This window comes from Dromaius novaehollandiae, chromosome 3 (genome assembly GCF_036370855.1).
Source record: "Dromaius novaehollandiae isolate bDroNov1 chromosome 3, bDroNov1.hap1, whole genome shotgun sequence".
Classification (NCBI taxonomy): Eukaryota; Metazoa; Chordata; class Aves; order Casuariiformes; family Dromaiidae; genus Dromaius; species Dromaius novaehollandiae.
In genome coordinates this window covers 91,508,877-91,536,567 of record NC_088100.1, presented here as the reverse complement: position 1 = coordinate 91,536,567, position 27,691 = coordinate 91,508,877, and the positions used below count along the sequence as shown (strand labels likewise).

Sequence of the window (27,691 nt, the reverse complement as noted above, 5' to 3'; positions counted from 1 at the left end):
GTCATATTATAAAGGGATAGTCTATTCTAATACATGCTGCATTTTATAACTACATACTCTAGTTGTTGTTGTATCCTGCACGCATATAAATATGTGAATGCCACCTTTTTGGATAGAATTGCTGAGTGTCCAGATGAAGTACATAATCACATAACCTTTATATTGAAATAAAATATTTTTAAAGGATGAAATTGGAAGCCTTTTCAAGGTTTCAAATGCTGGCTCTACAGTGGTGGTGTTTGTGAGAACTAAAAATAGCTGTAGCGAGTCACACTAAATGTTCACCTAGCATGTTGTCCTCCTCATATAATGGATAATTTTAGATACCCAAAGAACAATATTAGAGCTTAGAGATGCTACAGTGCTGCTTGCCTTGATGCATGTTCCCGCCTCTCAAGACTATCCCTCCAGTAACCTGAGTTTTGTGGAATTCCTGAGCTGGAGGTGGAATCTTCTGCATTTTGCATTCTCTGCATGGTTCCAGGCCACATTCATTACTCACTGCACAGTCTAAGAATCTTGTCTTACAGACATGCATGTCATCTTGAACTTTTCCGTGTGGCTTATACGACAATATTGGAGTCAACTGCAAATACCCATTCATCTATTCTCCCCAGATGACTGGGAAGAAGAGGCCTAATAAATGTCTTCTCCCCCCACACATTACTACTTAGCTCTTCCCACTCTGCTGGCTTCATATATCCTTGCTCCTTGAGTCCTGCTTTATTTTCATCTCAACTCAAACTCCTACTTTTCTGTCTTCCCGTGAATCTATTGCCCCAGTCTCTCATCTGTGGAATCTGGCTGTAAGCTGCTTTCAAGTTCTATTGCTAACTTGTCTGTCTGCATGTGAATTTAGAACCTTCTTTCTCCCTGCTTTGGTCTGCTGTCCGTTTAGATGCTTTGCCAGTTGAGAACTCCATGTCCCAGAATCCCAGCTGCAGGATAGGTTCCAGCTCTGAGGTGAATGTCCGTTTGTGGCTGGTATGAATGGAATCTTCAAATAGTATAGCTTTGAGGCACTGGAGGTACTGTGTTAAGTGTGCAGACTTGGTCAAACTCGAACAGAACTATGTTGGGCATTCTTGACACAGTGATCTCTTCCCATAAAATCTTCAGTCTTTCTTCTCTGAGTGAAAGATTGTGTGGGCTTTTTTTTGTTTAATAACATTCAGAAATTTATTTTCTTTACCTTCTTTGGAATGACAGATGGTTTGGAAAACTGCAGCAAAATGTATATGATTCTATTTTTAGTTGCATATAACTTTCTTAAATTTTAAAATGGGAAGTTCAAAGAAACCTTAATATTTAAAAGTGATACTGTGAGATGCCTATAATAAGCCCCAGCTCTGCAACTGACTTAATACAGATAATCCTGCCGTGAAACCTAGGTGAAACCACTGATTTGAATGGAACTCCATGTGAGCTTAAAGGCTCTGCCCAAGTGTATCAAATCCCAGGACCAGGATCTAAGATTATAAAGCACTTTTGAAAGTGAAATGTTCTACGCAAAATGTATCGAAAGAGAGTTAAAGCATGACCTGAGCTAGTGAAAAATGTTATGGTTACTATGGTGTGTGCTATTTTCGATTTGGTTTGTGTGTTTAAAAAATAAGTTAATTGAATGTTCCTCTGTTCCCCCTTCCCCTCTCCCCCCCAGTTTGTTTCTTAATACTAATTTCTGTGGAAAAATTACTAAATTTTGAGGAGCACTTCTGGGGTACTTATGGTTGAAAATAAATCTTAGCCATATGACAATTTACTTTTTTTTCCCCTCCCCCCCCGCCCCCCGCATAGCCTCAGAATATATTCATATCAAATGAAGATAAAATAAAAATAGGTGACTTTGGGCTTGTGACTTCTGAAGCATACAACCCTCTGACTGAAAACCGAGGAACAAAATCATACATGGCACCAGAACAGGTAATTGTCCTGCTGTATTAGGGTGTCCGTTATTAGACTTGCATTATAAATTCAGTATCGGTTGTGCTTAGCCCTAATATCAGTAGTAAACCAAGTTGCCTAAAGTTCCCTGGTGTGATTATATACCAGTATAACCTCATTCTGGAGAAAGCAGTCTGCCAGTTTAGTTGTAAATTACAAGGTTTGAAGCTGATGCATAAGCAATGCTCTAGCAAAAATAGCATGCCTCCCCCGCCCCGAATTTCAATTTGAATTTAAGTAATTCAGGACTTCTGATAATTGTGGCATTTGAGTCCCTGTATTTTTATTTCTTATTTGTACCAGAGAGACATTGGCATGTCTTATCTCTATAGGTCTGCAGAAGTGTTAATTTCAGTGTATTCAATGTGACATAACAGTAATTATTTAACAGGCCTTTGGCAGAAAGATCAAGTAGTAGTTCCAGTCCTGTAGCATTTAGGTAAAATTTTCTACTGATTTCAAAATTTTGAAAGTGCTGTCAAGCCGGATTGGATGGAAATAAATTGAAATGCATTCTTATGCATTTATGCCTATGTTTTTCTTATTGTAATCTTTGTAGTTTGGAGACAGATATGGAAAGGAAGTAGACATTTATGCACTGGGATTAATTTGGTTTGAAATTCTTTCGGCATTGGCCAGTTGTCATGAGAAAAATAAGGTAAGTAATCTTTAAATTAAAAAAAAAAAAAGACAAAACCTCACATTAAGTCATTGCTTCACCTTGCTGCTGGTGTCTCATGCTGCTTGGATGCCAGAAGGAAACTCTGTATCTAGAGTACTGCCTCTGTTTATTTACACTTCCCCCTGTGATTCATTTCTTTAAGGCCTTTTAAGTCTATCGCACTTCAGTTAAAATGCAGCAACTTTGGTAAAGAAATACTCTTTATATTTTACTTATCTTCTACTGACATACAAACAGATTAAGGCTTAAGTTGCTTAGCTGTGTACTTATATCTATGGGAAAGCTACTCACACAGCTAAAAAATACTGTCTATTCAAAAACCCTCAAGTTTCTGATAAATCTTTTTGTTTGATCAGAACATTGAAAAAGATTATTTTTCTGTTTTTAGAAAACAAATCCTTAGGGAGAAGAGACATTAGTCTCTGCCATGCTCTCCTCTTTACTACAGAGTGAAGCAAGAACAAAATTTGCATCAAGCTAAAACATTTGCAGTTTTCCAAAATGAAAACAAAAGTGGTTTGGAGTATGAGGCTTTGTTTGGTTTAATTGAAAAAAATGATACTTCAGAAGGAAATCATTAGTACTTAAAAGATAACTTTCAAAAAACTGTTTTTTGTCTTTTTATTGGTACTTTGCACATCAGTAGTGTAACAGCTTGTATGCGCAAGCCTGCGTATTTGTAGGATGGGGACAAGGATGCTGAGTGTCTTGTCTAAGGTCATTATTTTGTAAGATACGTGTATCTTACATAATACACAAGATAGGATTGGACCTAGCAGCTCTTTAACCACATCAGCTTGGCCCTTTGCCAGCGTGAGAAAACCATACCAAAGTGGTTGCTTGACTTTCAGATTCAACTTTGCTCTGTTTGGCTACCTTGTAGTATTTTCTAAGATACCTTGTTCCTGCTCACAGCTCACTATGCAGATGTGTCCCTAGTCCCATAGTGTTTAAAGTTAAAAGGGCAAGATCAATTTTTCAGTCTAGGTTCCTTAAAGCAAAGCATAGAAGTCCTGTGGCTGTACGGAAATGGGGAAGTCATGTGGATGGAAAGTCCTAGGATGCTCTTCAGCTGCTCCATCAGCTTAAAATAATAATTTCACTCAGAGCATAATAGAATCTGTTGTTGGCAAGCCCTGCTGAAAGACCATCATACAAAAGCAAAGTTGGCAATATGAGCTGAGTAACTGGTTCATTTGATGGTCATCAGCAGGTAGGATCAAAAGCCTAAAGGTATTGGTGAAGAAAAGGAAAAAAGCTTGAAGTGCGTGGGAGCTGTTGTTTTACTGGACACTGATTATACAGGCTTGCTAAGACAGGCCGGTAGCATCCAAAAATCTACCTAATGATTCAGGCCACATTGCTGAGTGTCCAAGAACACAACTATCTTTTTCTTCAGACGCACATTACGGTAGTTAACAGCAAAGTGGGTGATGTGGACATCTTTGTTTACCCAGAAAGCCACATTGTGTAGGGAAGAATAGTTATTACCCAGAAACAGTTTTTGAAAGCATGTAACTGTGATACAGAACAAGATAAAAGGAAGGAAGCACAGCTGCTTGGCTTGCGAATAACAAATAACATCCAGATGTTATCAAATTAGGAAATCCTAGTTTTCTCCCATCACTTTTCTATGTGATAAGGTGATATAAAACCACTACTTTTAAATTAGGGACAGAAAGATAATGGTTATGAAATGGAGAGTTTTGCCAGAATGAGCACATCATTGTAGTTTATAAAGCCTTTCAGTTTAAAAAGGGACAATAGTTGATGACAAGAACATAAAACAAAACAAAGTACAACCAAATGTAAAACTTCAGACTTTTTTTCCAAGTACTTTCTTTTTGAAGTCCTACCTTTTTCAGAATTTGTATTTTCCTAATTATTTCAGTAAATTATGTGGGTCAGAATCTGGGATGCAAAATACAATCAGTGAAAACTAGTGAAAGTGTTATATGACTTTCAGGTATGGAAAGATGTTAAAGAAGGTACCTTTCCAGAGAGCTTCACAGAGAAGTTTGCAACAGAGGTATAGTATTTTAACCAGTTGCTTCAGTTGATTTCTCTATTTACTCATAAACAGTAATTTATATTGATTTCTTTTTCTTGTAACTTAATTTCTGTTTCTGCAGGCACCCATGATCAAAAAGATGCTTTCAAGAGACCAGCAAAGACGACCTTCTGCATCTCAAATACTTCTATTTCTTAAGTCTGTTGAAAAAGACAATTCCCTTAAAGCTCATACTTACTAAATGCCATTTTAAAAGACTTTCATACTTGCTTAGATCCATGTCTTTTGAAACTGGTGAAATAGTATATCAGAAACAACAGCAAGACTTAAGTCTTCTCCTTGGTGTTTAGTTGTCTTGCCATTTATCATAGGTTGAGGAGCTTATTGGCTGAAATAGTCACCTCACCATTCATTCCCATCAGCTGCAAATCAGGACGTTCCCCCCAGTGCACTTCTGTAAACATCTGCTTGTTTTGGTTTTTTTTTTTCAGCTGGAGCCACAGATTATGGATGAGCTGAACTAGATTGTTTAATATGTAAAGGAACCTAGTCCTTGGCTCCTAGAAGATCAAGCTGATGTAGTGCTAACTGATCTGTGACAACTGCCTGTATGCATGCTCTTAACGCATGCTGCATCCATTATGAGTTGAGGTCACCTATTGCTTTGTGTGGAAGTGCTGTCTTATGGCATGTGAATCAAAATATTTTGATTTGTTTATGGTGATCTTATTACAACTACCAGAATGCTCCCTTTAAGACCACAGGAGGTAATGTGCTGAACTGGAAGGAAAGACTAATTTTTTTTTTTTAAGCTGGAAGTAGGTGTGGGTTATTTTTTAATTAATTAAAGTTTTTAAGGAATGAACTTTCTTTTCTCTGACCAACTGTCCAACACCTAGCACCTTCAGTGTTCTGGAATTTAAAGATATTTATGCTTTTAAAGTAAGTATCCAAGTGTCCAAAGTGCTTCAGGTGACCTTGCTTGAGCAGGGGGGGCTGGACTGGAGGATCTCCAGAGGTCACTTCCAACCTCAACCATTCTGTGAAGTGTTCCTTGAGAATTTAGATGCTGAACATCCAGTTCTTAGGAAATCTCGTTTGGGGAGATCTGTTCTGAACTTCTGAATACTGAGAGTTTTATTTCTTATTTATTTTTTCTGAAAGGAACACATAGGGTGCTCTAAAATATAGAAACTCTTCCTAGAGTTTTCTCAGTATTAAGCATTTAAAATCCTTTCTGAAGAGAGCATCTTAAATATATGTGCTGCTAGTTTTTATCCTTTTTAAAATACCAGAGCATGTCTAACATGTTCTAACAGGTGTTCTAAACACCTCTGGCTCTTCTCTCATCCCCCCCAAAAGATAACAATGCAGTTTGCCTGTTACTCTTTAGTTACAGGCTTCAGAGTTCTGATCTGGCTGAATAAGAAGAATTTGGAGGGGGTGGGGGCAGAGCAGGGAGAAAAGAGAGACAAATTAGCCTTTCAGATACTTGTCTGAGCTGTATCTTTTCAAACTATTCATAGCTGTGGAGCCCACCTGATTTCATAAAAGGCAAATGAACAGAGATTTCTAAGCAGGAAACTAGTAACTATATGTAGAGCTTAAAATACTGTAGAGATTTTTTTTAATTTAAAAAGTAGGTGTTTGGTTAAAAGGAATAGATTTGAATGCATAATCATTTTTATACTCTTAATGAAATCTACTGCTGATCTTCTGCAAATATTTGTCACTAAATAAGCACCTGATGTGCTTTTGTCACATCTTTCTGTAAGAAGTAAAGTTTCTTTCTTTTCCGTGTAATGAATGTTTGGTGTTTTTTTTTTCCTTCACAAATACATACACCACTATCTTCCTTGCACCTCAAGGTCAGGGAGAAACAATACCATGATACAGCCAAAACACCACTTGTTGGACCTCCTCCTCCTTTTCCACCCCCTCAAAACTACTCTTACATTATGAAAACTTTTATGTGGCAAATTTCAGCTGAATATGTTTTACAGTTCATGGGCAGAATGCCCATAAAACAGCATTACTTTTTACTGCTAAATAATGTTGAACTTGGCCCAGCACTGTGAAAGATTTATTCTGTAGTGATTTGCATACTTCAGTACCTTTTATTAGTGGGTGTTTACCATAGCCTTTGCTGTTCTATAAGAACAAAAAAAATCTATTAATATATTTATTTAACATACCCCAAGATTCTACAAAATACCACCTTTACATACAGGAGAATATCAGTTCAAATAATGTCACCATAATATTTCACAAGCTCTTTTTCACCAGCTGTAAGATGGTAAGAAAAAATATACTCAATTACAACACAGATGTACAGCCACTCTTGTAAAGATATAAAAACAACAACAAAAACTTCTTTAACATACTTTAAACAGAGTAACTTAAACCTGAATTTTATTATCTTGCTCAAGACAGGGCTTAAGGGAAGACTGTAGAAATCTTACCTGCCTCTAAATTGTGGTAGTGCAAATATAAATGTAAAGTTGTAATTCTTATTAAATTGTTAATCAAGCAGAAAATACATAGAATGTTTCAGAAATGTACAGTTTAACCTGTCAACATTCCTCCTTTTCTGCATGCTTTGCATGACTTCTTCAGAGTCTGGCATAGCACTGAATCTTCTCAACAAAAAAAAATTATGAACTATATACATGTTTATCTAGGATTCCTTTCTTTAGGAAGACTTTACTCATGGTCTGCAGCACTGTCTCCAGGGCAATTTGAAGATAAATCTTCAGAATCTACAGGATAAGCAGAGAAAAAGTCAATGATTCCAGCTAGGAGGGGGCACTGAAAAAATAGTCAGAAGTTATTTGCAGAATCCGTAAAAATAGATTAAATAAAATTCATGAAGGTTTGCAAGTTTGACAGCAGGGTTACTGGCATTATGAATTCCAAAGTGTATTTTAAAACAATGAAAAATGAGTTTAATTCTGCCCTCTTTGGTGCAAAGAGAATGGACAGTGTGTTCTAGTGTTTTCAGAAATATCTGTAAGCTTTCAGTTTTTCATGGTACTGGTTTTAATATCTGAATTTTGTTTTTTCAAAACCAAACAAATCTGAATACTAATTCAAATGAATGCCAGTATTTACTTTTTGTGCATGTCAACACCTCAAAATTGGCTTAAAATCATAACCTACCAAGCTTTGTGCGGAAACAGCGACCTGGAAGGAATATTTGGTGTGTACGTTTGAAAGACTGCGATAAAAGAAAAAGTAATATACTACGTGTATACATACTAGGTAGTATATACTCTCACACAATATTAACATAGGCTAATTTTCATCTCTCCCACAGCGCATGTTGGGACAGATGAGGGCTGAGCACCCAATCATCAGACCACAATATGAGAACTTCTCCTCAGCCAGCTAGCAGAACAGAAAACAAAGCCATTCAGGTAGTACAGTACAGGCTGATGGGAAATATCTCTTAAGAACACATCTCTGACAAAGCTGAAGCTATCTAGTACCAGCCATCTGCATTAAGGTAAAGGAAAGATGGTTAAGAAAATTGGGTCAGACCCCACAGCAAACAGTTGATGTTCTCTGATTCTGGACCTCAGAAAAGGGGAAGTGACTGAATAGAACAAGTTAAACAAAAAAAGATGTGCAGGGATCATGTCTATAGCACTGTCCTTGGTGAAAGCATGACAGGGTAAAGAATAAGTATATATTGTACTACTTGAGTCTAGATACCTAACCAAAACAAAACATTCATATACCTGACAGGTTTACTCTCACCTTCATAGGTTATTCCACACCAAATGCAGTAAAAATGTTCTTCTCTTAAATAGGCAGTCAGGATCTGTAACTTTTCTGATACCTAGAGGTATGTACAAGAACACGATGATGAGGTGCTCATGATATAAAATGGTTTGCGGTATTAGCTTTGCTGAAGTGCACTGTTTAACCTTTTGCTACAGAAAAGTTACACAACACTACAGCTCAGTAAGGCGTAAGATCCCCAAATTGTAGCCTACAGCACGGGAATCCATGAAGCCTGGAAAGCTGATGGCTGTTGTTAGTTCATCCTTGTTTCCAGCTAAGAAATTTACACTGAAGAGACAGCTAAAAATATTACTTAGGTGCTTTACTTCAAGTATGTGGTATTTTTGGTGGAATTTTTCATATATGACTTCCTCTGCAAATCAAACACGTAAGACTGAACAGCAGTGGTGTGATCTCGTTCCCAGAAAAAGTGAATTTCCTGTGTCCAACTTGAGATTACCACTGAAGCAATTTCAGAAATTACTTAGTGCTTCTAAAATTCTGTCTAAGACATGAGGCATCCAAAATAACTTCAAAGCAAATATTTTGCATTCATCAAATAAATGATTTTGCAAGATCTTGGCTAAGACATAAAAGAGTTTAGAACTTCATTTCTAGAGTACTTTTTTCAAACATCAGCTTCAAAACAGATCACCAATAAATCAGCGTTCTAATGTTTTAAATGTCATATAATTGTTGTAAAAAATATTTGCTGCAAGATTGCAAAGAGGCCATTCTGATTCAAGCTGTTCATTTACTTGCAGAACTTACACTGAAGTCTGAACTTGTGCATTCATCTTCCTTCTCCTCTTCATCCTTTTTCTCTTCCTCTTCAGGTTCTATCCAAAACCAAATCTCCTTTGGAACATCAATGTCCTTAAAAATGAAAGATTTAAAGGAAAATTATCTGCCTCTGTAGGTTTTCCTACAAGATACTGGATAAAATCAATTTCTAGTAGGTGAGATGTTAGGTTTTAAAACTTTCTTATAAACTATAATCAAGAATTATTAAAGTTATAGTAGAAAACTAAGTACAGCAGTCCACAGTAAGGATTATTAACTTTTTCTTTTAACAAATGTAAATGCAGGCTACTATTAACTTTTATTCCATTGATGTTCAGCATGTGTAAGGCTACACAGTAATATGATCTCACACCAAGGCTGTGCACAGTTACCCTTTTCTAGATGTTTTTATCAACTGAGGACATGTCACCTGAAGTTCTTCTATCAAGAGATCACATAATGCTTCCTAATTTACCTCAGATGCAGTTAACTTAAAGGAAAAAGAGCCAACAAAGATGATTTAAGCTAATACTGCTGACTTTACTTAAAAGAGATTAGGGGGTATCCTATAATCTCAGCAGAACTCTAGGGCAATATTAACCTCCAACAAGATCATGAAAGTGAAAAGAACACTCAAAATTTTCCAAGAGGCAAAGCTTTAAACTACTTCACCCATATTACTCACATTATTCCTAGCAGGCAGAAAGGGTTTGTTTTTTTGTTTTTTTGTTTTTTTAATTCTTTTAAAAGTGTTTCTTCAGTCTCCTTATGCCCTTGACCACGATGTTGCTCCCTCACTTGAAGCAACAGTACTGCCATTTAGGACAGGCTGACATTGCCAACTGCAAGGTGTGAAAACAGCACAAAAATAACCACAAGAATTGCAATCCACAGGGGCAATCACATGTGAGCTCTGATGACCCCAATGAACATGGGTCCTCACATAACTTACCATCAGGCTGGTTTCTCAAACACCTTCAAATAGCTTAATGGTGACAACATATACTTTGAGGCATTTTGAGAATAATGAAGTACAGGCAGACTTCATGACTTCAGCCTAGTTATCCCACAGTTTTACAGAACTTTGAAGAACTGCATCAATACTTTGTTGACAGCCTGTATCTCTAACCTACAGCATTTGTTCCAGCCCAAAGAAATATATTTGCCTTACCTTTTGCATATCTAACTGCTGGCAGGCCCTCTGGCTTTTTCGAAGGTCCCCTTCCATTTTACGTTCTTCTTGTTTGTTTTTGAATCTTATTCTGTTATGAAAAAGTAAACAGCTAAAACGAGCAGGCAGACAAACAGTAAGATGCATTACAGTCGTAGCTTTTTCAAAACAGAAAATCTGTTAAGATCTTAGCCATAGAATTCCCTCATATTACTGAAAGCAGACCAGAGAAGACAATCCTAACCAGGACAATGCTGAAATTGAGAAGTCCCTTCCAACATTGTTTCTGTGGGAGGATGCATGTATGTCTTGAGAATGATACCTTTAAATTATACTTCCAGGACAGACCTTTTGATTACACCACACCCTCTGAATGCTGTTTCTCCACCAGGTTTCCACAAGACATGAAAAAGTGGTAATGAAGCATCTGCAAAAAATTATAGCCTTCCCTAGGTTTTTCTTCTCCACACATAAACTAGAAAATCAGGAAAAAATAGAAAATAACAAAACAAATTTGCTCTGATTTTTAATTGGTTGTAAATGAAAATCATTGTGGCAACACTGTCCTGGTAGATTTTATCTTCAGAAAGCTGATGTGGTTCTCCGATTTAAAAAAGTTGCAAATGCCTTCTTCCGGAAAAATGAGTATTTAAATTGTTTGCGTTACTAACATTTATTGTTTGCATTACTAACAAAAACACATGATGCAGCATACGCTTTTAATATTACACTGTTCATCTGCTGTTGCTTTAGAACTGAGAAGCAATTACTGTATGTTTCAACTCCTTCCCTACCAAACAACATTCAGAATTAGTAACACATTGAAATAATAACCAAACCTAAAGCCTAAAAAGAATGGCCCTATAGCCATTGCTTGGAATATTAAGTACATCACTTTACCTGAACTGATCTGCAGCCTGTTCATTTGCTTTCTTTTTCATATGGAGTTTTTGTCTGTAGTTTTCTAGTTTTTCTTCAGCTTTTCGCTTTTTGAATTCCTCATGACCAAGCCCACTTCTGCCTGTGTAAGTTCAAAATACGAACGTAAGCAGCTGAGAAGCTCTGATATCCAACTAAGTAAATTAGGAAGTATCACACACCTGTTTTTATGTTCAGAGGGATAGGTTCAACAATGCCTTCTCCTGTGGGGGAAAAATATGCAATTTAAGAAACCAGGTCTCTCTCAAACCATGAGTGAACTATATGCAAGTAGGCAAGTGGCTTTTATCATTAACCTTATAAGCTTTCACGAAACTTTGTTGTTTGGAAATTGAAAAAATCTCACATCAATATACATTTAGTGCATTAGAAATGGCCCAGCCATTCTATTTGCAAATTGCAAATCTGTTTCTTTTTTTCCCCTGCCTATTTGATTGCTGTACACTGTTTACAGGATGGTACTGAACTGAAAGAAAATGGCATTGATTTGACAGGTATAATATACCTGTGAACAATAATGCATTGCTACATTCTTCTGTAGCATTTTTCATGCTAGAATCTCATGACTTGACAAACATCAAAGAATGTAAAGAATCTATCTGGATCAGTTTATTTGCTGTTTATCTGTTAGAGATGCATTGAAATGGCCTAACAATTATGGATGCTTTGTTTTTACTGATTTTCTTATTTCTTCTACTGAAGCTTCATAACAGTGGGCCAGTGTGCACTGTTTTTTTCAGAAGCCAACTATAAATTTAAATGTGAGGGGTGACTTTTTTTGAACACTATTAGCCTTGCAAGACCACCAAAACAAATTCCTGCACCAATTTCTGTAGCTATCATGCACATATGGAAATGCCACTTACCTAGCAGAAAGTACTGCTGCTTCCCTCAGGTTTCTCAATAGCCCATATCATTTTCATTTCAGTTCTTATACATTTGCTCTCATCTTTTGTTCTGCCATGACATACTGACAGGTTAGCAAAGCATGGGCTCTAAGAGAGGCATCTATTGACCTTGTCTGTAAACGCCATAGCAGCTGCAGTCCATACAACATAAAGATACATCCACATGCAGGCAGGCAATCCCAGACAATGATAAAACTCACCACTTCTGCCAAGGGCCTGGCCACTCTTGTAGCCCATCTTCTGGAGCAAAGCAAAGCCTCTGTTCTCATTGCCTAATGCACTTTTCAGCACCAGCTCACGTCTCTCTTTTTCTTCTTCTTTTATACTCTTTTGCTTGTTTTTCTCATTGGCTTCTTTCTGCTTTTCTTCTTTCTGAATAGCTTCTTTCATCCGCCTCACCATGGGCAAGCCCGGCCTTACATCCTCTCTAAGAATCAATAATCCCAGCAAGTATTAACACCTTTTCGGGTTTTTTTTGTTTGTTTTACATTTTTGATCACTGAGAGAGAAAAACACAAACATCTACTTACTTAATAAATGAATCAGACATGTAATCCTCCTCTTCGTCTTCCTCCATGTTTAACACACATGCCCTTTTCAGACCTCCGAGCTATAAACACTGTAACTACAGTTCAGCGTGGGGTTTTTCGCTTGTTTTCGCAAATGCCCTGAAACGCAGCACCCGCTTTCAGTCCGCGGGCGAGCCCGCCGCTCGAGCCCGCCGCCGGGGCTCCAGCCAGCCCCGGGCTAAGGTGCCGTTCCCCGCCGAGGGCTGCCGACACCCCCCCCCTCCCGCGGGCCCCGCACGGCGCGGCGCGGCGCCGCGCTCCCCTGCCCGGCGCTCGGCCCGGCCCGGCCCCGCCGGACTGCGCCTGCGCCTGCGCGTGCCCCGCCCCGCCTCGTCCCCGGGCCGGCGCCTGCGCCTGCGCGCGGGCCGCTTCCTGCCGGGCGGCCGCCGGGGTTGCGGGCCTGTGAGGTAGGCGCGTCGCGGCCGGCGCCGGGCCTGGGGGGTGCGAGGCAGAGCCTCCCCCGCCTCTCTCCCTGGCGGCCTGGCGAGGGCACGGGGGCAGGGTGGGTTAACCTGCGGGCGGCGGCGCGAGGGGGGGTCGGGGTGTGTGTGTGTGTGTGTGTGTGTGTGTGTGTGGTGTGTGTGTGTGTGTGTGTGTGTGTGTGTGTGTGTGTGTGTGTGTGTGTGTGTGTGTGTACACGTACGTACCTATGTGTGTACCTGCATGTGTGCCTATAGGCGGGGCCGCGGCCATGTCGCCGCGCCTCGAGCAGCCCGGAGGCGGCAGGACGCGGTCGCGGGGCGCTGCCGGCGTAACGTGCGCGCCGCGGCCGTTAGTGGCGGCGCCGCCGTCGGGCGCAGGCCCGTGGCCCGGCCCGGCCCGGCGCCGGGCCCTGCCGCCGCCTCCGGCTGCCCCTGAGCCGGAGGAGCCGGCGCGTGCCCAGGCACCGTGTGCGCGTGTTTATAGGAAACGGCGACTTTCCGATTGTTCTTTAGAATTACTCGTTACTGAGACACCGGTGAATAATTCTGAGGTGCAGTCTTGAGACGTTACTCCGCCAGGGGGTTTTAAGGCAGGCAGGATTTATTGGGAGAGATAGTACTGCTTGTTTAGCTAACTGATACAGGTAGAAGGTATGAGGCACAGAAACCTTTTCATCTGATCCAGACCCTGAGAAGCACATACATCGCCCAAAACTTGTTCCATTTTCGGCTTTCCCAGTTAGCCCAGTGAAGTGTACGGTGGAGATCTAAATGATTGGTTTAGAGATAAATAACTGGAGAATAAACCTAATGTCCAGTGTGTCTGTATGCTGTTAATTATAACCTCTGCATTGTTTCAAAATATTTTCCTGGATGCTAGTTGACTTTGGTGAACTCTTATTTGCATCTGGTGGGAAGTATAGTGCATTACCTATAATGGGCACAGTAAGGCCCAGCTCTAGTGTGGATCAGAGGAGGCTGATAGGTGTTTTTGTTTGAATTTTGGAACAAGTCTTTGGCCAGTGTAGGTGACCTTCGGTTTGCCTATTTGCATAGCTATATATTAGATTCTGATTTTTCTGTTGGATATGTGTGTAATTATATCAAAACCTTTGTGCTTCAGTGGCACAACTGAATGTATGTGGAGGTTTGATACCTTAGAGCTTGTATTTCCAAAGTTTAGATGGGGAAGCGATATGGGAATGTATGGAAAGCATATGAGGCGTTCACAGCTCTGAAGGCTGGGGAAAGCTGAAACTTTTATCTGGAGAGGAAGAGGAGACAGGTAATGAGCTGTGTTGTCAAACTGTGTTTGTACTCCTGTGCTGTGCTGTGCTGTGCGTGGGTGTGACAAGCAGTGTGGCTCTCTGGGAGTCTCTCTGAAGAACCATAGTGCATGCCATAATTCATTGTGTTTCTCTCTGCTTTCATTTAAAAGTGCTTTCAGGCAATGTGTCTGTACCTTAGTAATAGGTGATACCTCCTGAATCCATCATAATATTGTTTAAAAAAGGGGGGGGCACAACAAGTCTTTGGAGGTTTTGGGGTGAGGGCTGAATGCGTCTGTGTATGTGCTGATTCTGTCCCCACTAATCTGTCTGTGGAGATTTATTTCATGACAAATATTATAATGCAAAGTATCAAAGAGCAGGGAACAAGATCAGTATTAGAGATAGGATGATACTATAGTTCTGTCAACACCTAACCATTAGAGCCATGATACAGTTTTACTATTAATATATCACCCTTTACTACTGGCTGCTCTGGGGTTGGGAGAAAAAAAAAGGACCGTTTAATTTAAATCTCTTCATTTGACTTAAAGAAATTGTTGTGTTTGTCCACAAATGAGGAAGCAGCCATGAGTACAGTAACTGTCTTGAGAATACAAGCAGAAGGGCGCACCTGTAGAAAGATAATACTCTTTGCTTGCCTTGCTTTTTTTGCCTGAAATCCTTGTTACAGCATCACCGAATTCATTTTTTTTTTGTTTTCTGCAGAAGATGATCAGCTTTCTTTGTGATTTTCAGATAAGCTTTGTCTGTCTGTTCTGCACTTGTTTAAATATAGTATACTACGGTTACATTCATTGTCTGCAGAGTGCACCGAGAGTGCGCTTTTGGTAGTGCTTTGCTGTTAGCCCCGCATCTGCTATCTGAGCTGGATCGTAGGTGCTTGATCTGTAGTATTTTGCCTGCTGGGGAGACTTGCACTCACTTGGCTGCTGCTTATATTCCAGGCTGTGACATGTAGGGCTTGCAGGGTTTCAGGAGGCTTATTTGCCTACCCCTTAACATGAGACCGGTGGGGTCTGGGAAGTTTTGGGTCTGTGATTCCAAATGCTGTGAATGTTCCTGCCTCTCTCAAATTTGTGGTGGGTGGGGAAGTTTAATAATACCGTTTTCTCCTCTTTCTCTCGTTCGTTCTGTCGCACAGTTAATTAATTTGGGCCATCCTAACATTTCAGCTGGAAAACTATGTTGGGCCACAGGACTATGTCTGCTGTGGGATTTTACTGGAAGATGTGTTGGTGGATTGCCTTGTGATTCTTAGTGGTATATTCTAGAGCAGCCCAGATGAATCTTATTTTTAGATGATGTGTATTCTGTCTTCCTTAATGTAGTGCTGTTACTTGCATATGATCACTTCTGTAGCTCTGCTGTGTTCTGGAGCTATGTTTAGTGGAATGCAAGCCTTGTGCTGTGCTAGTGCTGTGAAACCCACACTTGGTGCTTCAGAGCATGCACACGTGCTTCAGAGGAAAGAATCATTTTATAATTTCTCAAGACAAAAAAAACACTGATTCTGCACCAGCCCCTGTGATGGGTTCATCTCTTTCTTACTCTGTCTGTTGAAGATGTTGTAAAGGTGGCCAAGTTTGTACCCAAGCATCAGGAATGGGGGAAGGGTCATGCTTAGTGATAGTCCTCATTCTGTTTTATGTAAGAGGAGAAAGTGTAGTGACTCCTTTATCTCTTTCTTTTTTTTATTTTTTTTTAAACAGGGATTTTAATATATTTTTCTTGGCAAAGAATTAACACCCTGAAGTTACCAATAGGTTCTCCTTTTACTATTTACGACTCTGATGTCTGAAATACTAATGGATGTATGCAGTTTTAAGCATGTAAGTATTTTTATCTGAGACTGTTTAGTTAAGCTAAGTTTAAGTAGTCTTCAACTGTGATACTCTAATCCATGACTTTGAAAATGATGAAAGCTTTGTACTGTTGTACTACACTTTATACTAATATTTACATTTTTATTTTAGAGTCAATACACAAATCTACAGTAAAACCAGAATTTAACCAATAATGGAGCTGGCTCATAGTTTGTTACTGAATGAGGAAGCATTAGCTCAAATCACAGAAGCAAAGAGACCAGTCTTTATCTTTGAGTGGTTAAGATTTTTGGACAAAGTGCTAGTAGCTGCTAACAAGGTAATTTTTTTCCTTTTTCTAAAACACTTATATTAATTTCATGCTAGAGAAAGATAGTGGGTAATGTCCAAGTGATAACTGTATGATTCCAGTCTCAGCCTGCAGAGCTACTGTATTCATTTGTAGCTTTTAATGCCTAATTATAGGCACTCAGTATGACACTGTTATAAAACACTTAGTTTGGTGCGAGTTCTTCGGTGTCATAAATGTTTGGAAGGCAAAACCTCTCCCGGAGTAGGGATTCTTGATGGTGAAGGGGATTAAAAGATGCTCTAGGCAGGTAATACTGCGTTTTTAATAAGAATTTTGAAAAAGTGAAAAATAAACACAGTAACAGGTGATCCTGATCATTTAGCATCTTTCTGCTAATGTTGAGTGTATCTCGAATCTCTGTGAGACAAGCAATTTGTTGAATTATACATATGTGGGAGTGGTATAAGGTTTACTTCAGTCTCCTGTAGGCATCTACTGCTGGCTGTTTTTGGAGACAAGACACAGGATTAGATGACCTCTCTTATTCTGATTAATTTTTCTCCCATTAACAGACAGATGTCAAGGAAAAACAAAAGAAACTTGTAGAACAGCTAACAGGACTCATCAGCAGTTCCCCTGGACCACCTACGCGGAATCTGCTAGCGAAGAATCTTGCTGCTCTCTACAGCATTGGAGACACATTTACCGTTTTTCAGACACTTGACAAATGTAATGACATCATCAAGAGTAAAGATGATACTGCTGCTTACCTGCCCACCAAACTGTAAGCTTAATATTATTAAGAATGGGGGGAATAGTATTATTATTTTTAAGCAAAGTGGTACTACATAGCACAAAAAAAATCTGCCTGTGTGTGTGCACATTATGTGACTTACTTATATTTTGTATGCTTAGAGTTTGTATATGCTTAATGTAACAGAAGAAAGAACAGGACTGAGATTGTGGAGGGCAGGATTCAAAGGTGATAGATATGTGGCAGGACTGAGATTGTGGAGGGCAGGATTCAAAGGTGATAGATATGTGGCTATCTGAGATCATTTCCTCTACACAAGGAATCATGTATCTTGTGGTTATTTACATGTTTGTATCATTGAGAAGATAATTAACAGTTGATGAAGTAATGCAGTGAAGAAATTCCTCCAGTTGCATTTTTACTAATTGGGCTTAAGTATCCCATTTAAGACAAGGTGGAACCTGCAGATTGTCAGAATTGGAGCATTATCTGTGCCAAGAGAGGGTTCTAACTAAATGTGCAGCTCACCCTCCCCAAAGTGCTACCTGCTTATGTTCCTCTGCTGGAATACACTGCGCAAGTCTCTTAAACATAGTCTCTATATTTGGATGTAAATGCGCGTGACTGCTTGATTCAGCTTGTTTTTAGGTATGGGAGCAGTTTCATTAGTAGGACTTACAGTTAATGCCACAAAAAATCGCTGCTGAAACTGTTTTTAATGCTCTCCCTCACATACTGCTTCATATATTCACAGCATCTAGTGAACCCCAACTTGGGCTTGTCCTTAGGCATTGCTATAACAATAAGGGTTGACAGTAAAATCTGATAGTCACCGTTTGGGCAGAAAGTGCCCTCCTTTTATTTGAAGTTGTTGCAGCTCTGTGAGAAACTTGTGTAAGTAGGAAGGGTTTCGTGCTATAACAATCTCAGAAGTTAACTCTGCCGACTTTCGTGTAAGTCCAGAAATCTTTTTACTGTATGACTTCAAACTGTAGTTGGGTTTTTTTTGGTGTGGTTTTGTTCTTCTTAATTCCATAATTGTGTAGAAGATGTGTCAGTTAAGCAGTAGGCTTTGAGTTTGTAACAAATAGCTTTTTAGCTGATAATGCTATCAGTTGCCAAATAATCACTTATTCAAGAACTTCAGATTAAAAAAAACTTGTTTCTTTGGGATGAAAAAATACATGTTTTCGGGAGCTGTTCCTGTGACTCTTCTGAAGCAATCAGTGTATCTAACTGAAGTACATTGTTACTTAAAATACCCCTGTCTCAAATTTGGAAGGAAAGGAAAATGTGTGTATATATAGCATGTTTATGGGCCCAGTGATTTTATAGTGCCCATAAATTTTCTTGCTTTGTGCAATAATTTAAGCATTTTAAGTTCTTGTGCTTGAAAAAGATCTCTCATTTGGTGTCTAGGAAAATATATTCCTGGGTGGGGGTTATCTTGTTTACAGCTTTGCAACTGCTTAGAAAAGAGACAGTTTATTGAAACACACAGTGTCCTAATCTTGCTGAGATTTCAGCATATACTTGTCTTCTATGGAATTTCTTATCGTATATGTAGATGCTGTAATAATATCCATCCAAATACATTTGTGTTCTAATAACTTTTCTGTTACTTAAATTAATTTCTTGATTAAAAATAAAATACACAGAGCTAAAAAGACAGTATAACCAGTGGATAGATTTTTATTTATCAAGGATAATTAAAAATATGCCCTTATCTGTAATTATTTGTCTTCATTTAGATGATATAGAAAGTGAGTATACTGATGAATGTCTTTTTTTCATAGGGCTGCAGTGGCATGTGTTGGAGCATTTTACGAAAAAATGGGCAGAATGCTGGGTAGTTCTTTTCCGGAAACAGTTAATAATCTTTTAAAGTCTCTGAAAAGTGCTGAGGTAAGTTTCAACCTATTTTGTGTGGGCAGTCTTGATTTCATCTAAACTAAAACCCTCTTCCTCCAAAGGTATTTGCCAAAATATCTTGGTTGTCTGCTACCTAGGAAAATCCAAACCACTTGTGTAGTTAGTGTCAAGTTAAACACGTGCATTTATTTTTACTACAGAGAGTTTAGAGTTTCTTCATATGAATATTATAGCGGTTGCTTTGTTATGATATCAATAATTAAAATTGTAAAATGATTACATGTACCATTGTAACTGGTGTGTTAGGGTTCCCTCTCGTGTTCCCTGAATAAATTTTCAGTTGTTTAAAAAGGAAAAAGTAATGCTTGAGTTGTGCAAGAAAGATGTTACTATTCTTGCGAGCAGAGTATGTTCTTTCCTGAACAGAGCACCTCATAATATTGAGAGATCATGTCCTGGGCTGTCAGTGGGTCTGATTTGCCTTATTGTCCTGTTTTACATTTCAGTATGGCTTACCAAACCATGATTTTTGTTCTTAGAATTACTTTTTCATCTGGAGAATTTAAAAGAATGCAGATTCTAAAATTGAGGTGTTCTATGGGAATAATTTTGTTGAGCTAAAGAAGTAACTTGGTTAAATATGCCGTAGTGGTAGATGGCCGTTTGCTTGCTGAATAGCCTCAATAGTAAAACTCCATGCTCAGGAAAACTGCTTTTGATTCAAAGTTCTATTGATGGGGCATGTAAACTTAGGCTCAGATAGCTCTGTTTTTTGAAATGTGACAGTTTGGAAGGAGTACTGTTTGTACTGATCTTGATTCCTGTTTCTTACTGAAAATAAATATATATGCAGTAACTAATGTTACAGTAATCTCGTTGTTGGAGATGGAAGCAAGGACTTTTCTTGAGAGAGCCAAGGAGACCATGGGATCCTTAATATTTTTTTAGCAGTGCGGTGTATGCAGAACAAATCTGCATTTTGCCCTAAGAGCTTTTTTTTTCAATTGTGTCCTTGTACCCTGCGTGGTTTCAGTGCCTTGTGGCTTTAAGTACCTGTCTGTGTGCAAGTGTAGTTGGAAGCCTTTGACTGTTTAAGCTTCCTGTTCTTTCATATCAACTGGGTTTTTTTGGCTGTTTTTCCTGAAACTGCAGCAGATAAATGGTGGAGTAGAAGGGAAGCATCTTACCTAGGATCAGTCTGTTGAATTGCCTAGCCTCATCTTAATTTATAGGCTGTTTTAGCAAGGTTATGTATAGTGCTTAGATCTATCTAAAAACAGACAGATGTTTGTTATGTATGACTTCAGTGAAAAATGTTATCTTTGTTCACAAAAATATGCATACATGGCAGCAGAAAAATGCAGGAATACACAGCTAGTACTTGATACAAATGCTGTATCTATCTTTTTGCCTATCTGTTTTTTGTTTATCTGTTTTCAAACATTTTTTAATTTCCTCTTCACGTGTGCAGTCTCAGGGCCGCAGTGAAATCCTGATGAGTTTACAGAAAGTCTTAAATGGACTTGGAGGAGCGGCAGCTTCTTGTCATCGTGATATTTATAAGAATGCCCGATCTCTCTTGACAGACAGATCTATGGCTGTACGATGCGCAGTAGCTAAGGTGAGTGTTTCTGACCAGCTCTAGAAATTCTTTGTGCTATGACTGTGAAGTGCCTGCAGTCAAGCTTTCACCTTTTGTTTATAATGTGGAATTTGATAATTATTTGGGCAAGATGAGTCCTTATTAGTTTATACTGAAGGCTCAGACATTTGACCAATTACTTCACATAAGCCAAAGTGCAGTAGTCTTGTCTTCCCTCCTTCATAGACAAATATGAAGTAGAATGTATTAGCTGTGAGCTTCAGGGGGAGGAGGTTTTTAGTAACAGTTTTCTGGTGTATTTTCCTTTTATTTATTTATGTTTTTTGTTAACCTAGCCCCATGATTCTTCTAAATGTTTACTCCAGCTATATTATCTGGGATAAATGAGGCAGTGGGGAAAGAGTTAAGTGTTAAGAAACTCATTAACTAAATATTTGCTGAATAAACCTTATAATTATACTGATAGCTAGACAAAAGGTGAGCATAGCCTCCACCAGTGCTCAGCAGCTCTTACTTTTTTTACAGTGTCTGCTGGAATTACAAAATGAAGCTGTGTTTATGTGGACGGCTGAGCTGGAGAATGTTGCAACGCTGTGCTTTAAGGCCCTGGAAAACTCAAACTATGGTGTGCGAGTTGCAGTGTCAAAGCTTCTGGGGACAGTCATGGCTACAGCACTGATACCAAAACAAGCAACAGGTGCATTCCTTTTGAATTCCATTTTCAAACAGACAAACTGCACCTTCAGTGCTGTGTTATGTGACAATGTTGCATGATACATTGTTGTTCCAGGTCATGGAGGTTTGTAGTTGAATTGTTTGGTGCTATAACAGGCTTTAAGCTAAAATGAGTGAAGTATGCAGATTACCTGCTGTAGACATACAAAGAAAGAGAGTGAACTCTGACCATCAAAAATAACTAGAGAAAAGTAGCTTATTTTTAAAGCAAAAAAATAAGCTGTTATCTGAAATGATGACTGGATTCATGATTGCAAGATAGTTGCGACTAATCAGTTCTGCTTTCAAGATTTTTGCTTGTATTGTTTGGAGAACTTTAGGATTAAATGATTGCTTTTATCTTTGCAAAAGTGATGCGACAAAATGTGAAGAGAGCTACACTTGACGAGGTCTTAGAACTCATGGCCACTGGATTTCTGCGAGGCGGGTCTGGTTTCCTAAAGAGTGGTGGAGAGATGTTAAAAGTAGGAGGATCTGTGAATAGAGAAGTGCGAGTTGGTGTTACCCAGGTTTGTGATAATCTGGAGAAATTTTCATTTGTTCTTCTTTTTTAAATGAAGTAACATTTATGCATCAACTATGACCCTTTTTGAAGGAAAATGTACACTTGTGGTGGTCTTTTTTTTGTCTTTTATATGTTAACTTACAAACACTTTGCACCTTTTATGTGAGATGTATATGCAGTGTCACTTGCCTAAGATATTTTCTTTTATTGTTGATGTGCAGTGCTGACTGATTAAGATGTATGCTAAGGAAAGCTTATTTGACCAGTGTATCTTACATGGGATTAACTCCTAAAAATATTTGAAAACTTAGAATATTGAAGACTTCAGCTCCCTATTTAAATCTCACTTCTTTTTAGAGAGGGTATACTTCTGTCCTTTTGTATGTGCTGGCTCTCTTTTAGTTGCTGGGTAGAGTTCACAGCTCTGACTCATTAAATGGTGTTTCTTCTCTCTGTATGTATTTCTTTAGTAGGTGAAATCTGCCAAATGTGGAAGCTGTGCTTGTTTAATTCATAATAGAAAAAGATGGCAGCAGCACATCCTCCAGTTCACGGAATCCATGCTGACATATATTTGAGTATACCTCAGTAACTTGCCAGAGTCCAAATTTTTTTGATCTCTAGGGTATTTTGTTAAGCCTTTTTATTTTCTCAGTCTTTTTCAAGTGAATTTGACACAAATGCCCACTCCTCATTTTCAGTTGGAACACATTCATGTTGCTTGCTGTTACTGACATTAATTTTTTTTTAAATGTGGCAATTGTTTAGAGCAATGGACTAGACTTTCTTGCTATCATCCAAAGAATATTTTGCACTTTACAGCATATGTAGCAGTATTGGAGCCAGCTGTGGCACTGGAAACAGCTGGCAAGGAGCCGGCTAATGGGTTGATTCATCCTACTTAGTCTTTTTAGGGTTGCTTATAACTTTGATATCACTATTATACTGTGTTATGTGTGGGTATAACTGTCTACCTAAATTATTCAGTCACCAGAGACTAAACAGAGTCTTTTGTTTCTGTTTTAATTGGATCTATATATAACTTATGTATTTGCAGGCCTATGTTGTCTTTGTTACAACATTAGGAGGTCAGTGGTTGGAGCGCAACTTTGCTACGTTTTTATCACATGTACTTGATCTGGTCTCCCATCCTCGTGCAACTCAGACCCATGTGGAGGCAGTGTACTCTCGAAGATGCGTGTCCTTTATTCTGAGAGCAACTGTGGGCAGCTTATTGGGGGAGAAAGCCCAGATTGCAGCTGCCAAAGATATATGTCAAGCCATTGGTAAACAAATGAAGGCCGTGGGTGAGAATCATTTTTCTTTATCTGAGACTTCTTGAAAATTGCTGTCATTCTATCGGGTCAGCTATTTTTGCACTTTCTTCTGCCATGAGAAGTAATTTATGGTAAAAGATTATTCGGCTGCGTTCTGTTTGAAATATAATATCCAAAAGGTAAGTTCTACTTGAAGAGTGATTATATGTAAGTGACTTGTTATCCTGCGAGGACTTTTCCCATTGCATTTGCTTAGAAGGCAAGGGAGAAAAGAGTATGCTTTTGCAATCTGTTTTGGGATAGGCTGTATTGAAAATCACACAGAGTGCCTTATGACCAGCGCTGAAGATCCTGTAGGCCAGATAAATGTCCTTGTGTATCCCCTACTAATATCCATATTACTGTCTAATTGGATTTTACAGATGACAGAGATGTAATCTGAAGACTGTAATACAGAAGTTAAAAGTGGTCCCTTTGCAGAACCTTCGACATGTAATCACTAAGAGGGTTGACAGTTAAAACTGTTTTAGCATTTACATGTTTCTTATAAAATGAGTTAATTTCAGCTAAAGGTTAAGAAAGTAAACTGGACTTGCACAACAATGTGTTTACCAGACAACTGTTTCTTCTGCTTCATATATATTTTTTTTAATGCTGCCATCTAGTTTGTGTTTAAAGTAATGTTTAACACATGGAATCACACTTCTTTTTGAAATACTTCCCGGTTCTTACAACCTTCAGCCCCCCCCCTTCTCCTCGATAGGGAAGGTATGTTTGGAATTACATGGGACTTTAAACAGAACTCTGTAAACATTGCTTTCAGGAAAAAAGTCTATTGGAAATTATACTTCTGGGATGAAAGAGTTGCAGAAATACCTCCCCCCACCTCCTCATCAGTTACAGGAAATTTCATTATATATTTAGATGATGGGAAGAATTGTTAAGTTCTTTTGAGCCTTTCTGATGAATTTGATTTTTCATAAAAGTGGGACCACTTGCTAAATTTTGTACTGTATTAGATATATAAATACTAAGCTGATACTAAAGCTTTTTTTCTTTAAAGTGACAGTTGCAGCATCTTTTCCCATATGGTGCTTCTGGGACATAGCGTAGGAGGAAGAACGTACAGTGGAATCTATGAAATTAATTAGATAACTTTAAGGTGAAAGTAAAATATAAGGTTGTGATTATCTACTAAAGATTGAGTTTTTACAGTTTTATTCCAGATACATGCATTCAAATTCATATGCAGAACCTAGATATGTCAGGATTATATTCTTAGGTACTTCATCTGTAGGGGAGTGTGTGTGTATGTATATGTGTATATATATGTGTGTGTGTGTGTGTGTATGTATGTGTGTATATATATATATATAAAAGATACAATGCACACATGTATATCCTTTGCTGTGTTGTACTATTAATCCTATCTCTTAGTGCACTGCCATTCACAGTAACTTCTGAGCATCTGTTACTCATGGTCTTTGGACACTTTGTGTTTGGCTAATAGCTGTAAAGATGTTATTTTTCTTCAGAATGTATTTGCTTTGCCAGCTCATACTGTGAGAAAAGTTGTGATTTTATTTCAATATTTAGGGTTGATGTTGAAACTAAACTCTCCCTTTCTGTCCTCTGTTATCTGTATGTGTTTACCTGTGATTCAAGTGATAGTTAAGCAGGATACTTTGTTTTGTTTCCTGCAGAAGCAGTAGTGAATGATGCTAATAGTGAAAATAAATCAGGAGCTGCTGATGTAGCTGCAAGCCAGCACGTAATGGTCTGTGCCCTGCAAGAACTGGGTAGTCTGGTTCAGAGTCTGAATGCCACTGCATCTCCTCTTATTCAAGAACCCTCCATAGGTATGCAAATCAATTTAAGTAGATTATATGAGACATTTGAGAAGCTAATATGAAGCATGATTACAATCTTAATAAATTATTGTGTAAGAAACAAAGTGATGAAACTGGCACTGCCTGTAGTTCATCCTGCTGTTTACTCAGCTTATTGTTTTATAGTACCCTAACTTCAAGTTTGGCAAAGTTTTAAGCAACAATTTTGACAGAAGGTCTGCCTGAAGCTCTCTTTTAGGGATGTGAAGTTTTATTTTCAGTACTGATGACTTTCAGATAACGATATGATAGAAAATGCACTGTTTTTCTACATAAGTTCTAAAATATCTGCTTCTGGAAAGCTGTATCTCTTTCAGGTATCACATTTTTGTGGGGAGGTTAGGGGCATTTTCTCAGGAGATTAACTTATGGATAGGCCCATTTTGAAAAGCTTATTGTTTGCATACAGTTGATTGTGGTTGGTATGTGTTTGCCTTTTCCTCCTTGTTTCCCCCTCCTCCTTTCTCCCCGCCCGGATCCATATTTGTACTGCAGAGCTGCAGTTTTCATTTTTTTGCATTTGTGGATTCTTGGTTTTTTCCAATGGAAGTGCAAGCCCCTTCAAACACTTCATTTATAGATTGTTTTTGAACACACATGACATTCTTTTCCTACTGATTTTACACAAGCTATGGGGTGAGGAAGATTGTGCTTGCATCTATTCCTTTCAGCTGCTGTGTCCCACAAGAACAAAGAAGAGAGGGAACTGTATCTTGGTGGCATTTCTGCCAGCTACTATGAAGTAAGAGGGCAGAAGTTGTTGACTAGATACAGAGAGAACAAGAGAAAAGGTGTCTGTGGGGGATTTGAAGTAGGAGTTTGTAAGGGTTAGAGGACTGGGCTAGGGAAGTTGTGGGTGTTGGAGACTGAGATTAGGTTGAAGAGCTTATAGTTAGAAAGCAGAACTAACCCTGGTTCTGAAACGTGGAGGTTCGGAAAGTGCAGAAGGATGGTAACTTTGTGTGGAGGAGAGTGTTGTGTCAAAAGCACAGTGTACAAAGTATAGTGGTCAGTGACATCTATAGCATGTGCTTGTCTACTGTGTGAAACAAAACCAAAAATCACTCTCTGCTGCTCTGTTATGGACAGATTGTAAAAGATGGCAGAGTTTAGGCATTATCCCATTCAAAGCTTGTTGCCATATGTAGGGTTACTGTCTCTTTTCTGTTGCTCTGCTAGTTGAAGTGGTAGAAGTCTGCGTTGTGGCTCTGACAGCTCTGGTTTTCCTGGTAAAACCTTATGTGGATCAGCATGATGCTAATAATTCTTTTGTCTTTCTTTAAAGAAAAAGGCAAAGTCACAAAATTAAAGAACTTAAATTCTGACATTTCTTAACTTTTATGTTGCCTGTCTAATTTGGATACAGTTTACTTGTGTACATATATTAAAAAGTGCGTCGTAATTGTATGGCTATAAACTCTCTTTCCTTTAGGTCTCCTGGAGACAGTAACTTCAGTTCTTCTTCATCCCAGCATGGCTGCTCGACTTGCTGCTGCATGGTGCTTACGGTGTGTAGCTGTGGCGTTGCCTTTTCAGTTGACTCCGTTTTTGGATAGATGTGCAGAAAGACTCAACAATCTGAAGACTTCACCTGAAGCTGTCAGTGGCTACAGTTTTGCAATGGCTGCTTTACTAGGTGGTGTGCATCAGTGTCCCTTAGGTATTCCACACGCCAAAGGAAAGGTGAGATAGTGAGCGTTTAGTATGTGAGTGTGCTAAAAGGTATCTTTTTATCTAGAAGTAATTGCTTTGCACAATATGTGACAAGTTAAAGCATTGAAAAGCTAAGTTGTGCCTGGCAAGAGCAATGGCCAGAGCCTTTGTATGCAGTATTTCAGTTGCAATGTTTAACAGCTTTTTTTTTTTTTTTTTTTTTTTTTTTTTTTTTACCCTTCTCTCTTTCTAAATTTAATTCTCATTTAGCATGTTAATGTGGAATTACTCAAGAAAACATTACTGTGTGTTGTGTGCATAGAGTAATTATTTGCATGAAATATAATCTGCTGTTTATAGAATGTCCATTTAAATGATTTGAGACTGTATTTATGTGTAATCTGTAAGGGTTAATTTTTAGCAACATCTTTCATTATCTAAATTTATATTTTTGAAATCCATTGGGTTTTTTTGTCACTGCTACAGATGGTTGTCAGCATTGCTGAAGATCTGTTACGAACTGCTGCACAAAATAGCAGACTCTCCTTGCAGCGGACTCAAGCTGGATGGCTTTTACTTGGAGCACTTATGACTTTAGGTTTGTTTTTTTTAAAAAAAAAAAAGTTGTTTTTTATTTTACTTTAATACTTTGCCAACATTTCTGATTATTCACTGTGGCAAATAGTCTCTGCGTGCAATCAGTTCAGTATTATACCAGTTGTTTCCCCAAACAGAGAACTGTTGCTTTTATTTCAGCGGTGATGTTTATGCTGGGGAAAAG

At 38.6% G+C, this 27,691-nt stretch overlaps 3 protein-coding genes across 13 annotated transcripts in view; 2 read left to right on the top strand and 1 right to left on the bottom strand.

The window, feature by feature from the left end:
• The window catches only part of EIF2AK2 (eukaryotic translation initiation factor 2 alpha kinase 2), a 32,734-nt gene extending 26,294 nt beyond the window's left edge, over positions 1–6,440 (top strand). For all 9 annotated transcript variants that reach the window (XM_064509450.1, XM_064509451.1, XM_026102622.2 and 6 more), the window contains 4 exons: positions 1,798–1,923; positions 2,504–2,602; positions 4,593–4,655; positions 4,759–6,440. In XM_064509450.1, the coding sequence (XP_064365520.1) occupies positions 1,798–1,923; positions 2,504–2,602; positions 4,593–4,655; positions 4,759–4,878 (408 nt within the window). In that variant the 3' untranslated portion in view covers positions 4,879–6,440. The remainder of the gene's footprint in view (positions 1–1,797; positions 1,924–2,503; positions 2,603–4,592; positions 4,656–4,758) is intronic.
• Positions 6,441–6,806: 366 nt separating this feature from the next.
• On the bottom strand, positions 6,807–13,107 carry GPATCH11 (G-patch domain containing 11). Its single transcript, XM_026102628.2, has 8 exons — positions 12,755–13,107; positions 12,425–12,651; positions 11,478–11,519; positions 11,278–11,398; positions 10,378–10,468; positions 9,195–9,299; positions 8,397–8,478; positions 6,807–7,396 (listed from the first exon to the last, which is right to left on the bottom strand). The coding sequence occupies exons 1-8, from the start codon at positions 12,799–12,801 to the stop codon at positions 7,341–7,343; spliced, it is 771 nt and encodes a 256-aa protein (XP_025958413.2). The 5' UTR covers positions 12,802–13,107; the 3' UTR covers positions 6,807–7,340.
• HEATR5B (HEAT repeat containing 5B) overlaps positions 13,094–27,691 on the top strand; it is a 62,021-nt gene continuing 47,423 nt past the window's right edge. For 2 of the 3 annotated variants that reach the window (XM_064509445.1, XM_064509443.1), the window contains exons 1-12: positions 13,094–13,200; positions 16,217–16,336; positions 16,481–16,649; positions 17,195–17,406; positions 19,173–19,281; positions 20,720–20,869; positions 21,377–21,548; positions 21,938–22,095; positions 23,149–23,398; positions 25,072–25,227; positions 26,690–26,940; positions 27,397–27,508. In XM_064509445.1, the coding sequence (XP_064365515.1) occupies positions 16,524–16,649; positions 17,195–17,406; positions 19,173–19,281; positions 20,720–20,869; positions 21,377–21,548; positions 21,938–22,095; positions 23,149–23,398; positions 25,072–25,227; positions 26,690–26,940; positions 27,397–27,508 (1,696 nt within the window). In that variant the 5' untranslated portion in view covers positions 13,094–13,200; positions 16,217–16,336; positions 16,481–16,523. Of the gene's footprint in view, positions 13,201–14,398; positions 14,501–16,216; positions 16,337–16,480; positions 16,650–17,194; positions 17,407–19,172; positions 19,282–20,719; positions 20,870–21,376; positions 21,549–21,937; positions 22,096–23,148; positions 23,399–25,071; positions 25,228–26,689; positions 26,941–27,396; positions 27,509–27,691 lie in introns of all 3 variants that reach the window. The other variant, XM_064509444.1, reaches the window with a different exon arrangement.